General features: G+C 52.6%; 1 protein-coding gene across 1 annotated transcript in view; it reads right to left on the bottom strand.

Annotated features, from left to right (window-relative positions):
• MDGA1 (MAM domain containing glycosylphosphatidylinositol anchor 1) overlaps positions 1 to 13318 on the bottom strand; it is a 65474-nt gene that overhangs the window by 15850 nt on the left and 36306 nt on the right. The window contains 8 exon segments of the mRNA XM_017870148.1: positions 616 to 767; positions 2440 to 2724; positions 3572 to 3868; positions 5458 to 5787; positions 8232 to 8501; positions 8758 to 8890; positions 9654 to 9850; positions 12220 to 12394. Coding sequence (XP_017725637.1) covers positions 616 to 767; positions 2440 to 2724; positions 3572 to 3868; positions 5458 to 5787; positions 8232 to 8501; positions 8758 to 8890; positions 9654 to 9850; positions 12220 to 12394 — 1839 coding nt within the window.

Here is a 13318-nt window from a genome sequence, read left to right on the forward strand (position 1 = left end):
ATTATTAAGTCATTTAATCCTCAAAATTACAATCCTATGAGGCAAAATATTATAATTACCCCTATTTTACAGATAAGGAAACTGAGGCCAAAGAGAGTAGCTTGCTGTAGCTACTGTACACAAAGCTGGGTTCTGGCCTAGGCAGTCTGTCCCAGAGCCACACTGTTACCCTCCCACCAGTCACCTCTTGGGCTGAGCAGAACCACATGGACTCATACTGGGCACGAGAACAGCAGAGAGACCCTGGCCTTGCGTGGTGGAAACCCCTTGGATGAGACTGACCCTCCCCTCTCCCACACCCCTTCTTAAGCTCTTGATCCAAGAGTAGATTCTATGTTCTGTGAGTAGCGCTGGCTCCCTCCTCTATGAACCCAGCAGACCCTTGCCTGCCCAATTCTCATAGCTGTGCCTAGAGTCTGGGTCCAGAAGGGACAGATCCCTAGAACATCCAATCTCTTGCTGCTATGTCCAAAACTTTTCTCCCTAAGGGAGACTCTCTAAAAGGGTCAGCGTGTCTGAGCCCCACCTCTGACCCTTCCTCTGGCCTTGATGAGCATTTCCAGGGTCAGCCACCCCACCCTCCACCTGCCCCAGGCCCCACTCCCCTTGGCCCACCTGGCGGACGCTGAGTCTGTAGTTGAGCACAGGGTCGACAGCATCAGGCTCCCTCTGAGTCCACTGCAGCACGTAGGAGTAGTTCTTGGACAGCTTGTGGCTGCGGGTGGGGTTGGGGGTGTCGAAGTAAAACTCCGGGCTGTAGGCTTTGGCTAAGAGGATGGGGAGGGGGGCATTGGGCCGTGGAGGGTGCGGGGGAGACACAAAGAAAGGAGGTGTGGGAAAGGGAAACGGAAGAGGATGAGGTGGAAAACAGAGAGGGAATGGAGAAACAAAGAGAAAGGGAATATTGTGAGATTGGGGAATGTTGGGAGAAGAGGGGATTGGGGAGAATGAGAATGGGATAGGAGGGAAAGTGGGAGATGGAGACAGAGATTGGAAATTCCAAGAGGTGATATTGGTGAGAAGAGAAAGGCAGGCCCAGAAAAAATAGAGTAAAGAGAAATTTAGGAAAACACAGAAAAGGGATATGAGGGAAGACATGGGAAAGAGAGTGGGGGAAAGACACAAAGAAGGGTCAGGGATATTGGGAGGAAAGAAAGATAAGGGAGAGGAGGGGAACAGAGAGAGGAGTGGGGAGACAGGGAAAGTGTGGGAGAACAGGAGAGAAGGGAAGGAGGTGGGAAATGTCACAGGGGCCTCTGGCTGGCAGGGCTGGATGGTGGGGAGTGGGGAGAGGGCCAGTGACCTGCCGTCCTATCCCCCTGCTGCTGAGTGAGGGATTCAAACAGAAGCTGCAGGGCCACCCAGTCAGCTGGGGGCTGCTGGGAAAGCTGTGTATGCCATGGAATGGGGGACAGACATCCCCAGGCTCTGCTCCAGAGGCGCTGCCACCAGCTCTGGCAGGGAGGCGGCTCTCCCCACATGGAGGAAGACATCAGCAACCCAGGCAGCCCCCCTGTGTTCCCCCAGGCCTCCCTCACTACCACTTCCACCCCTTTCTGACCCACCCATGGCCATCTGCAGCCCCTGACAGCCCACCTGAGAATGCCTAGAAGAGCTGGGGCTGAGAGGGGTTTCTGGGCACCGAACGGCCTGCACCTCTAGGGTGCCAGCTCAGGAAACGTGTGCTGTCTGGCCCAGTGCCCCTGCAACAACGTTCCAGAGAAGCTGTTGAGAGGCGTCTGCTCTCCCCTAAACTACACCTCAGACCCCCAAGCGGTTCCCCATCTGTAGCCTCAGGGGTCAAGGACGAGCGGGGAGGGGCTGAGATGGGGCTGTGGCCAGGGCTTGAGGGGCTCTAACGCTGGTGGGAGTGGGGCTGGAGGGAATGCTGCCTGCTGCTGGATCGGCCGGAAGCGCAAAGCTGGGACTGGACCAAACTGAAAGGGGTGGAGCCTATGCCTTACGCAGGCGGAGGAGCCTAGACGTGGCTTGGATGGGTTTTGAAGGGGTCTAGGCCTGGTTTGGGTGTAGTTAGAGAGGCGAAGCCTAGGCCTGGGGAAGGCTGCGTTTGGAAGTGGCGCAGTTGTCAGACGCCCAGGAAGCGGGCTGAGCTGTAATAGGCGGGGCTTAGGACAGGTATAGGCATAAGCAGGCCTTGGAAGGGGAAGGCCTCAACCTCAAGATAGGGTGTGAGTGGAGGGGCATGGTCCGCACCTGGAGGGCGGGGCTGGGAGGCCCAGGTTGGTATACTAGCGGCACAGGGCGGGGCCTGGCCTTGGCAGGGGCAGGTCTTGGAAAGGCGCGGGCTAAGCCTGGAGTAGGTGGGCTTCAAGGGGGTCAGCGGGCCCACCCAGGGAAAGAATCTCCCGGGCTGGGATTGGGGCAGAGCCTGGCCCCTGGTGGGCGTGGTGGGTGGGGAGGGACCCACTGGACGCTCACCGGAGACCTGGAAGAGGCAGACAGCCGAGCCCACGTCGTTGGAGACGCTGCACTCGTAGCTGCCGCTGCTGTCGCGAGTTACGGCGTCGAGGCGCAGCTCTGCATGATCCGGCGTCTCAGCGGCGGCGGGAACAACAGGCGGCGGCGGCAGCAGCTGCCCTTTGAAGCGCCACACAGCCGAGGCGATGCGCTGGGGGCTGCCTCGCAGCAGCGAACAGCGCAGGAGCACGGGCCGGCCCAGCGCCTGGCGCACGTCCTGGGAACTGGGCTCCACCTCCGGCGGGACTGGGGGCGGGAGCAGCGGTCAGCGGTGCCTCTCCCCAGCGAGTGGGGTCTGAGGAGCGGCCCGTGGGGAGGTAACGCTCTCGCCTCTACTGCCGTGAGCCCCACCAGGAAAAATCCCAGAGCGGATGCACACTCGCAACACATCCCTCCAATGGCCACGCTCGTACCTCCCAACCAGCAGATACCCACTCCCTCCTGGCCATTCCCACCAGCCATGCTTCCCAGACCCGGCCTCCAGTCACGCCCTAAGTGGACCCCTCGCCCCACCCCCACCCAAGCAATGAAATGCAGGATAACTCAGGGATTTCGCGTATAATCTCTGAAGCTAGATGGGCTGGGTTCAAATCCCAGCCCGAACCCAGCCCTGACTCTGTGAGACCTTAGGCAAGTTACTCAACCTCTCCGTGTCTCGGTTTCCCTATTTGTAAAAATGGGGGAATAATAGAATCTATTATAGGGCTGCGGGGGTTTAAATGAGTTAGTGCATTGAAACTCTTAAAACAGTGTTTGGCACATGGTAATTTTCATCATCTTGTTATCAGACAGTGTTTCCCCTTGAGGGTCCTTCCTCCTCCTTCAAAATCCCATTTCCACCTGTCAAAATCAAGTAATTTTTTTTGTTCACCGGGCCCCTGAAAATGAAGATGGGAGATACTTGATGAAGTGCAGTAAAGAACACAGACCTCCGTGTTCCACAGCACGGGGTTGTCAAGGAGCGTTAGGGGTATCAGGAGTAGGTGGTGGGGTCTGGTTGGACTGGGGTGGGTAAGGGGATGAAGAGGGGACAGGCCGGCCGGGAGCCGGAAGGAAAGTTGGGAAGGTAGTCCGAGTGGCTTGGTGGACTCACACTGCACGTTCAGCTGCACCTGGGCCTCACGGGGGCGCACGTTGAAGCCATTATAGCGGGCCGTCTGGCAGCGGTAGGTCCCGCTCATGTCTCGGCTCACTCGCTCCAGCCGCAGCTTCCCGTCCGGAGTCTCCTCCAGGGGCAGCCCCGAGGGCAGTAGTGCAGCCTCCTTGTCCACACGGGACCAGAGCACGGGCGGCCGCGGCTTGCCCCGCACCTCGCATTGCAGCTCGGCAGGAGATCCCTCGCGCACAGTCACCACGGCCCTACCCTTGGGCACACTGATGGTGGGCGGCACTGCGGGGGTGATGGTGGTCGGTAGAGAGGTAGGAGTGGAGTTGGAGCTCCCCCCTGGGCTCTGTCTTCCGGCTTCTGCTTACCTCCCCCTAGGTGCAAGCCTCTCTCTCCCATCCCAGACTTCCCACTGGTCCCCAGTATTTCCAAAGCAGAATTCACTTTCCCAAATCCTCTCCATCTCCTGGGTCTCCACCTCAGGGTCTTCCATCTCAAAGAGAGACCTGAAGTCAGCCTGGCCTATATTCCGTGTTCCCCAGAACTAATAAGTACTAGGGATTCCACCTCTTAAACATTTCTAAATATATCCATTCTTGGTCCTTCTGTCCTACTCCGGGCCCTGGCCTATTTAAAGACTTCATCTTCTCTTGCCTTAGTGTGTTATCACAGGCTTCTAGTCTGTCCTACAACATCCTTGCCCTTTATTCTTAAGTAATAGGATACCTGGCTTTCAGCAGGGCTCACAGCCACCCAGAATAAAGACTACATCTCCCAGCCTGCATTATCGTTAGCTACAGCCACGCGACTAAATTCTCGCCAATGGAATACCAAGGAAAATGAAGGTGTTTAAAAGAAGCTGTACCCCTCTTTTCCTTCCTGCAGAAAATAATGCAGAATAATAGCTGCAGCTGGAACTGCCATCATGGGCAACGTGGCACATGCTATAAGGATGATGGAAGAGCAAGCCAGGTGGAGCCTGGGGCCCTGAGGACTTGGTGGAGCAGAGCCCCTATACTAGCCCTGACTGCTTACCAGCAAAGTTTTACATGAGGAAGAAATACACATCTAGCTAGTTTAAGCCACTGTTAGTTAGGGTTATTTCTGTTAATAACACTGCTAATTTCTTTTATTCATGGCAGAACTTAATGCAACCCAACACATTGCTCAATCAGAGGGTCTTTTTGAAGACTTCCATGAGTCCCATTGCACATCACATCAAACAAATTAAAATGTACCCATGTTCTACATTAAATATAAAGTTCTTATTTTTAAATAGCTCTATAGGGCCAGCTGAGGTCCAGTGATCTAGTTAGTATAATATATACTCTATAAACATTTATGCATTTATTGGCTGTAATTGTGCAATTGTTTCTTTGTATTTTGGAGCCAATTATTTTATTTTTCCAGGCCCTTAAGACACTTCCATGCCCTAGGTATCAGGCCTATGAGCCAAATGGAGGAAACACCTCTGGACCCCTGCCCTGGCTCTAAGACATTCCAACTCCCAAGCCCTCTACACACCCTACAACTGTAGGTCTCTCCCTTTGAGGCTGCACTGCCCTCAGGGAACTCTTTCCAGACTCTCATGTGTGCAGTTTGCAATGATATATTTATTTGTGAGACTATCTGAAACGTGTTTGCCTTTTCTCCTAAGCTCTATGAGGGCAGAGCCTGTTTTGCCCACCACTCTACCCCAGGGCCTAGCACAGTGCCTGGCATATTAACAGGGACTCAGTAAAAGCATGTGGCATGAACAAATGGTGGCCTCCTCACTCTGGCTTCCCTTTCCCAAGCCGCTGCCTCCCCACTACCTCCTGTCTGTGGGCCTCTCCACCCCCTCACATTTCCCTAGTGCCCCTCCAATTGCCCACCTGTCTCAGAGGAGATGTTGACCTCGACGCTGAGGTCGGGCACGGGTGCCCCTGGGAAAGAAGCCATGCACAGGTAGGTGCCGTAGTCACTGAAGTGCAGGTCAATGAGCTCTAGGCTGCTGGTGACCGCGGGCAGCTCAGGATCATTGCGGGTCACCAGCAGCCGCTTGGACATGCGTGCAGGCTTGCCATTCTTGAACCACTGGTAGGTCACCTTCTCCTGGGGCACTGCATCCACATGGCATGATAGCTTCAGGTCCTGGCCCAGCTGGATGTTCTCACTCTCTTTGATCACGTCAGGAGTGATCTGGAATGTAGCGTTCTTCATGGCTGTGAGTGGATGGGGAGGGAAGGGTAGCTGGGGTTGGCCTGACTCCAGGGGTCCATGTGCCACCCCAACCCAGACCCAGCTTCTCCCCTCTAACTGGCCCTTCTGGGGATAAGGGGCTACAACTCTCCCAGGTGAAACTATCACTTTTCTCTGCTTGGAAATTGTTTCATTTGTTCAGATGTGCTTTAAAAGTTCAAAAAGGTCACTGCAGAAAAGCAGGTTTTACCAAACAGAACTTACACTATGTGAAAGGCACTGTTCTAGGCACTCAACATGGATTTACTAGTTTAACCCATCCCACTCTGAAGGAGATGCTTTATTACCCCCATTTTACAAAGCAGGGAACTGAGGCTCAGACAGTTTAAGTAACTTGCCCAAAAAAGTAGCCAATCTTGAATTCAAACTCAGAGTCTGAGCTTTTGACCACTACAATGCTTTGTTTTTTATCATTGTTTTAAACCTTAAATATGCAAAATACACATGTGGAAGCATGCACTAGAATCTAACAGTGGTTCTATCTAGAGAGTGGAACTGAGGAGAATTAACAATTTAATTCTTACGTTTCACCCTTTTGTGCTGTTTGACTCTTTGTAATAAGCGTATGTAATTTTTATAGTAAGAGACCAATACAATCACTTCACATGCAATTACATAAAAACATAGCTTTTAGAAAGAAAAAGGTCTGGCCTCTTTAAAAAATGTGGATCATGGCCGGGCGCGGTGGCTCACGCCTGTAATCCCAGCACTTTGGGAGGCCGAGGCGGGCGGATCACAAGGTCAGGAGATTGAGACCATCCTCCTGGCTAACACAGTGAAACCCCGTCTCTACTAAAAATACAAAAAATTAGCCGGGCGTGGTGGTGCGCGCCTGTAGTCCCAGCTACCCGGAGGCTGAGGCAGGAGAATGGCGTAAAGCCAGAAGGCGGAGCTTGCAGTGAGCTCGTGCCACTGCACTCCAGCCTGGGCGACAAAGCGAGACTCCATCTCAAAAAAAAAAAAAAAAAAAAAAAAAAAAAAAAAAAAAAAAAAAAAAAAAAATGGCTGCGTCATGTTTGAAACAAGCCAAGAGTTAAACTGAGTTTTTAATCAGCGTACCACACCGTTCTGGACAGACACTGGCCAACAGGCACAAGTGAGGTCTGGCTCTGGAAAGGCAGGCCTCTACAGCCACCTAAGGAGGTGACCGTAAGTATCTGTATGTAATTGAGACCTGACCACCCAGCTTAAAGGCCCAAACTGGAATCAGGTGAGAGAAAAATAATCTTCTGATGGCGACAAAGTACGATCGCAAGGAAAAAGCTAGTCATTAGCCACAATTTGTAACCTTCTTCTTGCTAGGCTGATTAAGTAAAAAGCTCACAGACGAGTAGTTCTTTCTGCTGCAGGAGAGTCAGAAAGAGACTGAAACGCTCGCTGAGAGATGAAAAGAAGAGTCATGTAATCAGTGATTCTCAGTGGAGATTTGGCAGAAGTGTACTTTACGTTCAAGTGCTAAAGCCTGGAAACAAACCTGGATCTTTAACAACAACAACCAAAACCAAACAGGGATGTATATTCAGGGCAACTTGAATCAATGCTCTCAGGTAGCCAAATACATGAAAGAAAGAAAGAAAAAAGAAGAAAAAAGAGATGAGAGAGGAGAGAGAGAGAGAGAGAACGAGAGAGGAGAGAGCAGACGAGAGAGAGAAAGAAAGAAGAGGGAGGGAGGGAGGGAGGGAGGGAGGGAGGGAGGAAGGGAAAAGAAGGAAAGAAAGGAAAAGAAAGGAAAGAAAAGCAACAAACAAAATTCCTAAAGCCGCACAAGCAGAAAAATTAAAGTTTTCTCTTTTAATTCGAGTGTTCAAAAATCAAGATCATAGTGAGCAGCTAATTACTGAGGCTGAGGTTTAATAAGAAAACTGTTTATACTTCTTTAGACTGTGCTCCAAGTTTTGTATCATTTTTTACATTTAGTAATTATCTTCAGATTCACTTAAATACTTCCCTAATAAAGATTTCCATATAGGGCATATGGAAATGTGTATTATTTTCACTTAAATTCAGTTAACCACATAGAAACTACTCTACAGGGAGAAAGCCAGGAAATTACTCTTGAAACCTAGAATGTCCCCATTTAGCTTTTTCAGCCTCAGTTTCCCAATCCTTAAAAAAAAAAAGTAGGTAATCAATCCTAGCCCTTCCTACTTCTTGGATTGTTGAGGTTACATTTGGAAATGTAGATTGTCAAACTTTCAATAAAGCTTTATACAAATTTTATTCATTCTGCCATCTGCTGGCAGTTAGCTGAATTGCAGGCAAATCGAATGGCATGGAACATCCTCTGCATGCTTCACCTAGCAAAGTGAAGCCGACAGGCCCCTTTCCTAGTTCATTGGTAGCTCCCAAAGACCAGGGACCCTGTCTGCCTCACAGCTTCCCTCCCACCCCTTCTGAGGCCACGTACATCGCACCAGCAGGTTGACAGTCTTCTTGGCAGGGTTGCCCACATTGTTGGTGGCTGTGCAGTTGTAGTAGCCAGAGTCCCGGGCCTGCACTGAAGGGATGCTGAGGGTGCCACCCTGGGCCAGAGCACCCAGGGGCAGTGGGCCAGGCCCATGGGACCACTGCAGCTGGGGGAGGGGATCACCGCCTGTCAGCAGACACTGCACCGTCACATTCTCCCCAGGGTTCACCACCAGAGTTTCGTTCACAGACAGCTTCAGGGCTGGTGGTGCTAAGAGGACAAGGAGTGGGATCTTAGGGGACTGTGAGGCAGGGCTGGATGTTGGGGAGAGTAGGGGGCTAGAAAAACCATAGAGGCTGGAGAAGCCCTCGGGGGAGATGAGAGGGGAGAAGACAGAGCAGGAAGAGGAGGGGAGGGGCCAGACATTAGTGGCACCGTGCCTGGAGTCCCTGTGGGGTGGGGCACTATCTCCCGGTTGGGAGTTAGCTCAGGTAGGGAAGGAGTATAGGGAGGAAAACGCTTGTACCCGTGGTGTTGGTGAGCCGGAAGGTGATGGCCTTGTCTGGGATGCCGCATACGTTACGCACAGACACCTGGCAGGTGTAGCTGGCATAGTCCTGAGGCCGCAGGTTCTTCAGCTTCAGGACCTTGGTCTCCCCCTGGGTAGCAGTGGACCACTGGGGTGAGGTGCCTGCTTGAGTCTCCAGGGGTCCCACATACTCATTCACCCAGCACCAGAGCCTACCACAAATACCTAATTCCTCTCTTCCCACCCCCACCCCCACCCTCACCATTTAGCCCCAGGGGTCCTGAGCCTGGGGTGGATGCTACACTCTCCACAGCCTTGGCAGTGCCTCATCATGGGCTTCTCTGGGTCTGAGGTTGCCCTGGTGCACACTGGCAAGGACCAGGCCTTGGTTTCTCCAATCTGGGAAATGGAGGGGTAAGAAGAGAACTTGCTCTTACAACCCACACAAATATGGGGCTGGCCCGCAGGCATCGCTGAAAGCTCTCCTTGGCAGAATGGCATCACCACCATCTCCTGGGACTATCAGGGCCCATGGGAAGAGGAGTCATCTCCCTGCCCCCAGGTCCTGCTGTGCCTGGCCATAGGTTCCCAATACTCTCCCTCCCAGCAGCAGACTGGGATGACCTGTCTGCCCCTAGAGGGTGTCTTTTCTAACTAGCAATGTTTCTGGAGGACATGTTGCCTCAGGGACACTCCTGTCCTCACTGCTGCTCCCTGGACTTTCCATCCGATTTTTCTGCCCCAGGCTGTCTGAACTCCAATCAGAATGTGTGTTTCCAAAGTGAGAATAGACTTGTTGAAATCAGGGCAGTCCGAAAAACTCAGCCCCATGACCCCCTCCCCTGTTGGGTGCAGGAGAAAAAATGTGGGGTGAGCCAGCTGCCCGTCCTGACCTGAGTGTAGAGGGGCTCATAGATGTCGACCCCATTGTCCTGGCTATGGGACAGGGTATCGGAGCCCCGCTTCCAGATGAAGCGGGCAGGCGGGTTGGAGTTGACAGTACAGCGCAGGAACACCGTCTTCTCCTGGTAGAAGTTGCCTCGCACATCACTCACTGTCTGGTGCACCGTCAGCATTGGCTCATCCAGGTCTGCAAGGGCACAGCCCCCATGAAGTCAGGACTGGGTCACCCCAAGGTTGGGGGGCTCAGGCTCCTGGCAGCCCTTAGGAAGAGCTGAGCTGTCCTCAACAGACATTTCCAGATTGCCAGATGCCCTCCCAGCCCTGCAAGCTTAACCAACCTATTAGAGGCAGGGGACAGGACTTTTTCCTTTTCCTTTTTTTTTTTTTTTTTTTTTGAGACAGAGTCTCGCTCTGTTGCCAGGCTGGAGTGCAGTGGCACAATCTTGGCTCACTGCAACCTCCGATTCCCTGGCTCAAGCGATTCTCCTGCCTCAGCCTCCCAAGTAGCTGAGATTACAGACATACGCCACCATGCCCAGCTAATTTTTGTATTTTTAGTAGATAAGGGGTTTCACCATGTTGGCCAGGATGGTCTCGATCTCCTGACCTTGATCTGGCCACCTCGGCCTCCCAAAGTGCTGGGATTACAGGCGTCAGCCACGGAGCCCGGCCTCTTTCTCTTTTTTTGAGACAGAGTCTCACTCTGTCACCCAGGCTGAAGGGCAGTGGTGCAATCATTGCTCACTGCAGCCTCAACCTCCTGGGCTCAATCAATCCTCCCACCTCAGTCTCCTGAATAACTGGGACTACAGGCATGCACCACCACACCTGGCTAATTTTTTGAATTTTTTGTACAGATGGCGTTTCACCATATTGCCCAGATTGATCTTGAACTCCTGGGCTCAAGCGGTCTTCCCGCCTCAGCCTCCCGAAATGCTGGGATGACAGGTGTGAGCTGCCGCACCTGGCCAAGATGACAGGACTTGATGCCTTCCCAGACTTCCTCTGAGCTGTGCCTCCCAGGGACCTGCATGAGGGTGTCTAGCTTTGCAATCTCCCATCATGGAATGGAGGAAGCAGCTGCTTCTTCAAATCCTAGTTTAGCTGTTAATTTGTAGTATGACCCACCTAAGTCCCTTCTCTCTCTGGGCCTGTTTCCTCATTGGCAAACTAAGGTAGTTTAGTAGTTCTTGGCCCTGTTTGCACAAGAGAATTACATGGAGATTTTCTTTTTAATACTGATGCCTGGCAGAGTTCATGGGTAGTGTCAAAAGTCAGAACAATGGTTGTCTCCGGGGGGAATTACTGACTGGGAGAGGGCATGAAGGAACTTTCTAGAGTCATGGAAATGTTCTATCTCTTGAACTGGAAGTTGTTTACACACATATGTAAAAAATCATTACCCTTTGCACTTAAGATTAGTACACTCTATCGATTAATCCTCAATTTAAAAAAAAATAATTAAAAAGCTTAAGAAAGAATCGATATTTGGTCCCACCCCTGATCAATTACATCAGAATCTCTGGAAGTAGGGCCCAAGCATCCGTTTTTTTAAAGGTCCCCTTAGAGATCTTAATGTGTGGCTGTGAGTCACAGGCACTGACAGTACACATTCCAACATCCTCCAACGAATGTCCCAGCAGCCCATCATTCTGCCCCTTCCACAGCCCACTGGGATAGAAGTCACCACCATGGTCATGAGAGGAGGTGGGCATTGGTGGGGCCCAGGTTATGCTTGCCAGCCTGTTCCAAGGCCAATAACCTGAGAAACGGCCCTCAGCTCCAGGGGTCGGCAGGACCCTGGCTGGCTGATGAGGGACAGAAGAGAGGTCTGGGATGCCACTGTTTACCACTCTACTGAGTCCCACTTAGGGAGTGGGAGGATGTATAGCTAATAGGTAGGTTCATTCTAAGCCTTAAAATGGTGCCACACAGGCTCCTGGGGCTGGGCCAACAGTTTCTGGGTACCTGACTCAGCCTGATGGATGACTCAGGAAAAGAGGCTCCTGGGGCTAAAGGAATACCCATGGAGAACAGGTAGGGACTGGGGGCTTCTCATGCAGCTAGCAGCAAGGACTCAGGGAATGGGGCTTGGTTCTGTACATAATGTAGTAAGGAGGGAAATCTCAGAGCTGCCGCAGGACAAAAGCAGAGATATGAGGTACTGTGGGAAAGGCAGTGGACAGTGGGGAAGAGATCTGTGTCCTCATCTCAGATCCGAGGCTACCTCACACCATGTCTGTGGGCAAATCACATGGGACCTCAGTTTTCTCATCTGTGGAAGGGGTGTAAATCAACCCATCCTGCCCTCCTTGCTCACCTCACAGGGATGTTGCAAGGTTCACATGGGATTACAGGTGCGAAGGTGTAGATGGTAGAGGGTGGTACACACCGCCCCATACTTCTTAGGCTCCTCCACCGAAGTCAGCTTCTCCATCCCATCCGGTCCCCACTTCCCCACCTCACCTCAGCCCCGGGGTGCCCTCTGGCCCAGGCTGGGCTGTCAGGGCCCAGGCTGGGCTGTCAGGGCCCAGGGAGAGGAAGGCCTCAACTCACACTGCACGTCCACGCGGATGGACTTGATGGCCGGCACCCCCACGCCGTTCTCAGCCTTGCAGTAGTAGCGGCCGCCCTGCGTGCGCGCAATACGCTCGATGCGCAGTGTCTCGTTGAACACCGATGTCTCCTGGAACTTGTCCGAGGCGCTACCTGCCGTCTTGGTCCACCGTACCTGGGCCACCAGGCGGGGCAGAGTCAGACTGTCAGACTCGCACGGGGTGGGGGCCTCAGCGCTGAGTGCCCTGCAACTGGCACCCCCTTTGTCCCATACTTTTTCACAAGCGCACGTGGGGCACACGCAGGCCTAGGAAACGAACCCAGACAGACTCGTGGGAATGCACAGACGGGGTAGGATGCCACGGGGTCAAGAGCTGGGGAATCCGGGATCAGAGGGAAGAGGCTTTAAATGGGGCGCGCAGCGCTGTCGTTAAGAGCATGGATTCGGTTGGGCGCAGTGAGCCACTAATCCCAGCACTTTGGGAGGCCAAGCGGGCGGATCACCTGAGCTCAGGAGTTCGAGACCAGCCTGGCCAACATGGTGAAACCACGTCTCTACTAAAAATACAAAATTAGCCAGGGGTGATGGCGCGCGCCTGTAGTCCCAGCTACTCAGGAGGCTGAGGCAGGAGAATCACTTGAACCCAGGAGGCAGGGGTTGCAGTGAGCCCAGATCAGGTCACTGCACTCCAGCTTGGGCAACAGAGTGAGACTGTTTCAAAAAAAAAGACTGATTTCCATCTTGGTCAGTCACTCCAGGGAAAGCCAGCTATCAGGTCCTGAGCAGCCCAGTGGAGGGGCTCACTTGGGGAGGAACTGAAGCCTCAGACCAACAACCACGTGAGTTAGCCTAGAAGAAGATCCTCCAGTCTCAGTCATCCTTCAATGACTGCACCCCTGGCTGACACCTGGATTGCAGCCTTGTGAGAAACCCTGAGCCACAACCAGCCAGCTAAGCTGCTCTCAGGTTCCTGTCCCACAGGAACTGTGAGGCAGTACATATTGTTTGAAGCCCCTAAGTTTTGGAGTATTTGTTATGCAGTGATACATGACTAATACACCATGATACTCACTCTGCAAAGTTTTATTATGAGGTTTA

The sequence above is a fragment of the Rhinopithecus bieti genome, unplaced genomic scaffold, assembly GCF_001698545.2.
Source record: "Rhinopithecus bieti isolate Rb0 unplaced genomic scaffold, ASM169854v2 scaffold_4553, whole genome shotgun sequence".
Taxonomy (NCBI): Eukaryota; Metazoa; Chordata; class Mammalia; order Primates; family Cercopithecidae; genus Rhinopithecus; species Rhinopithecus bieti.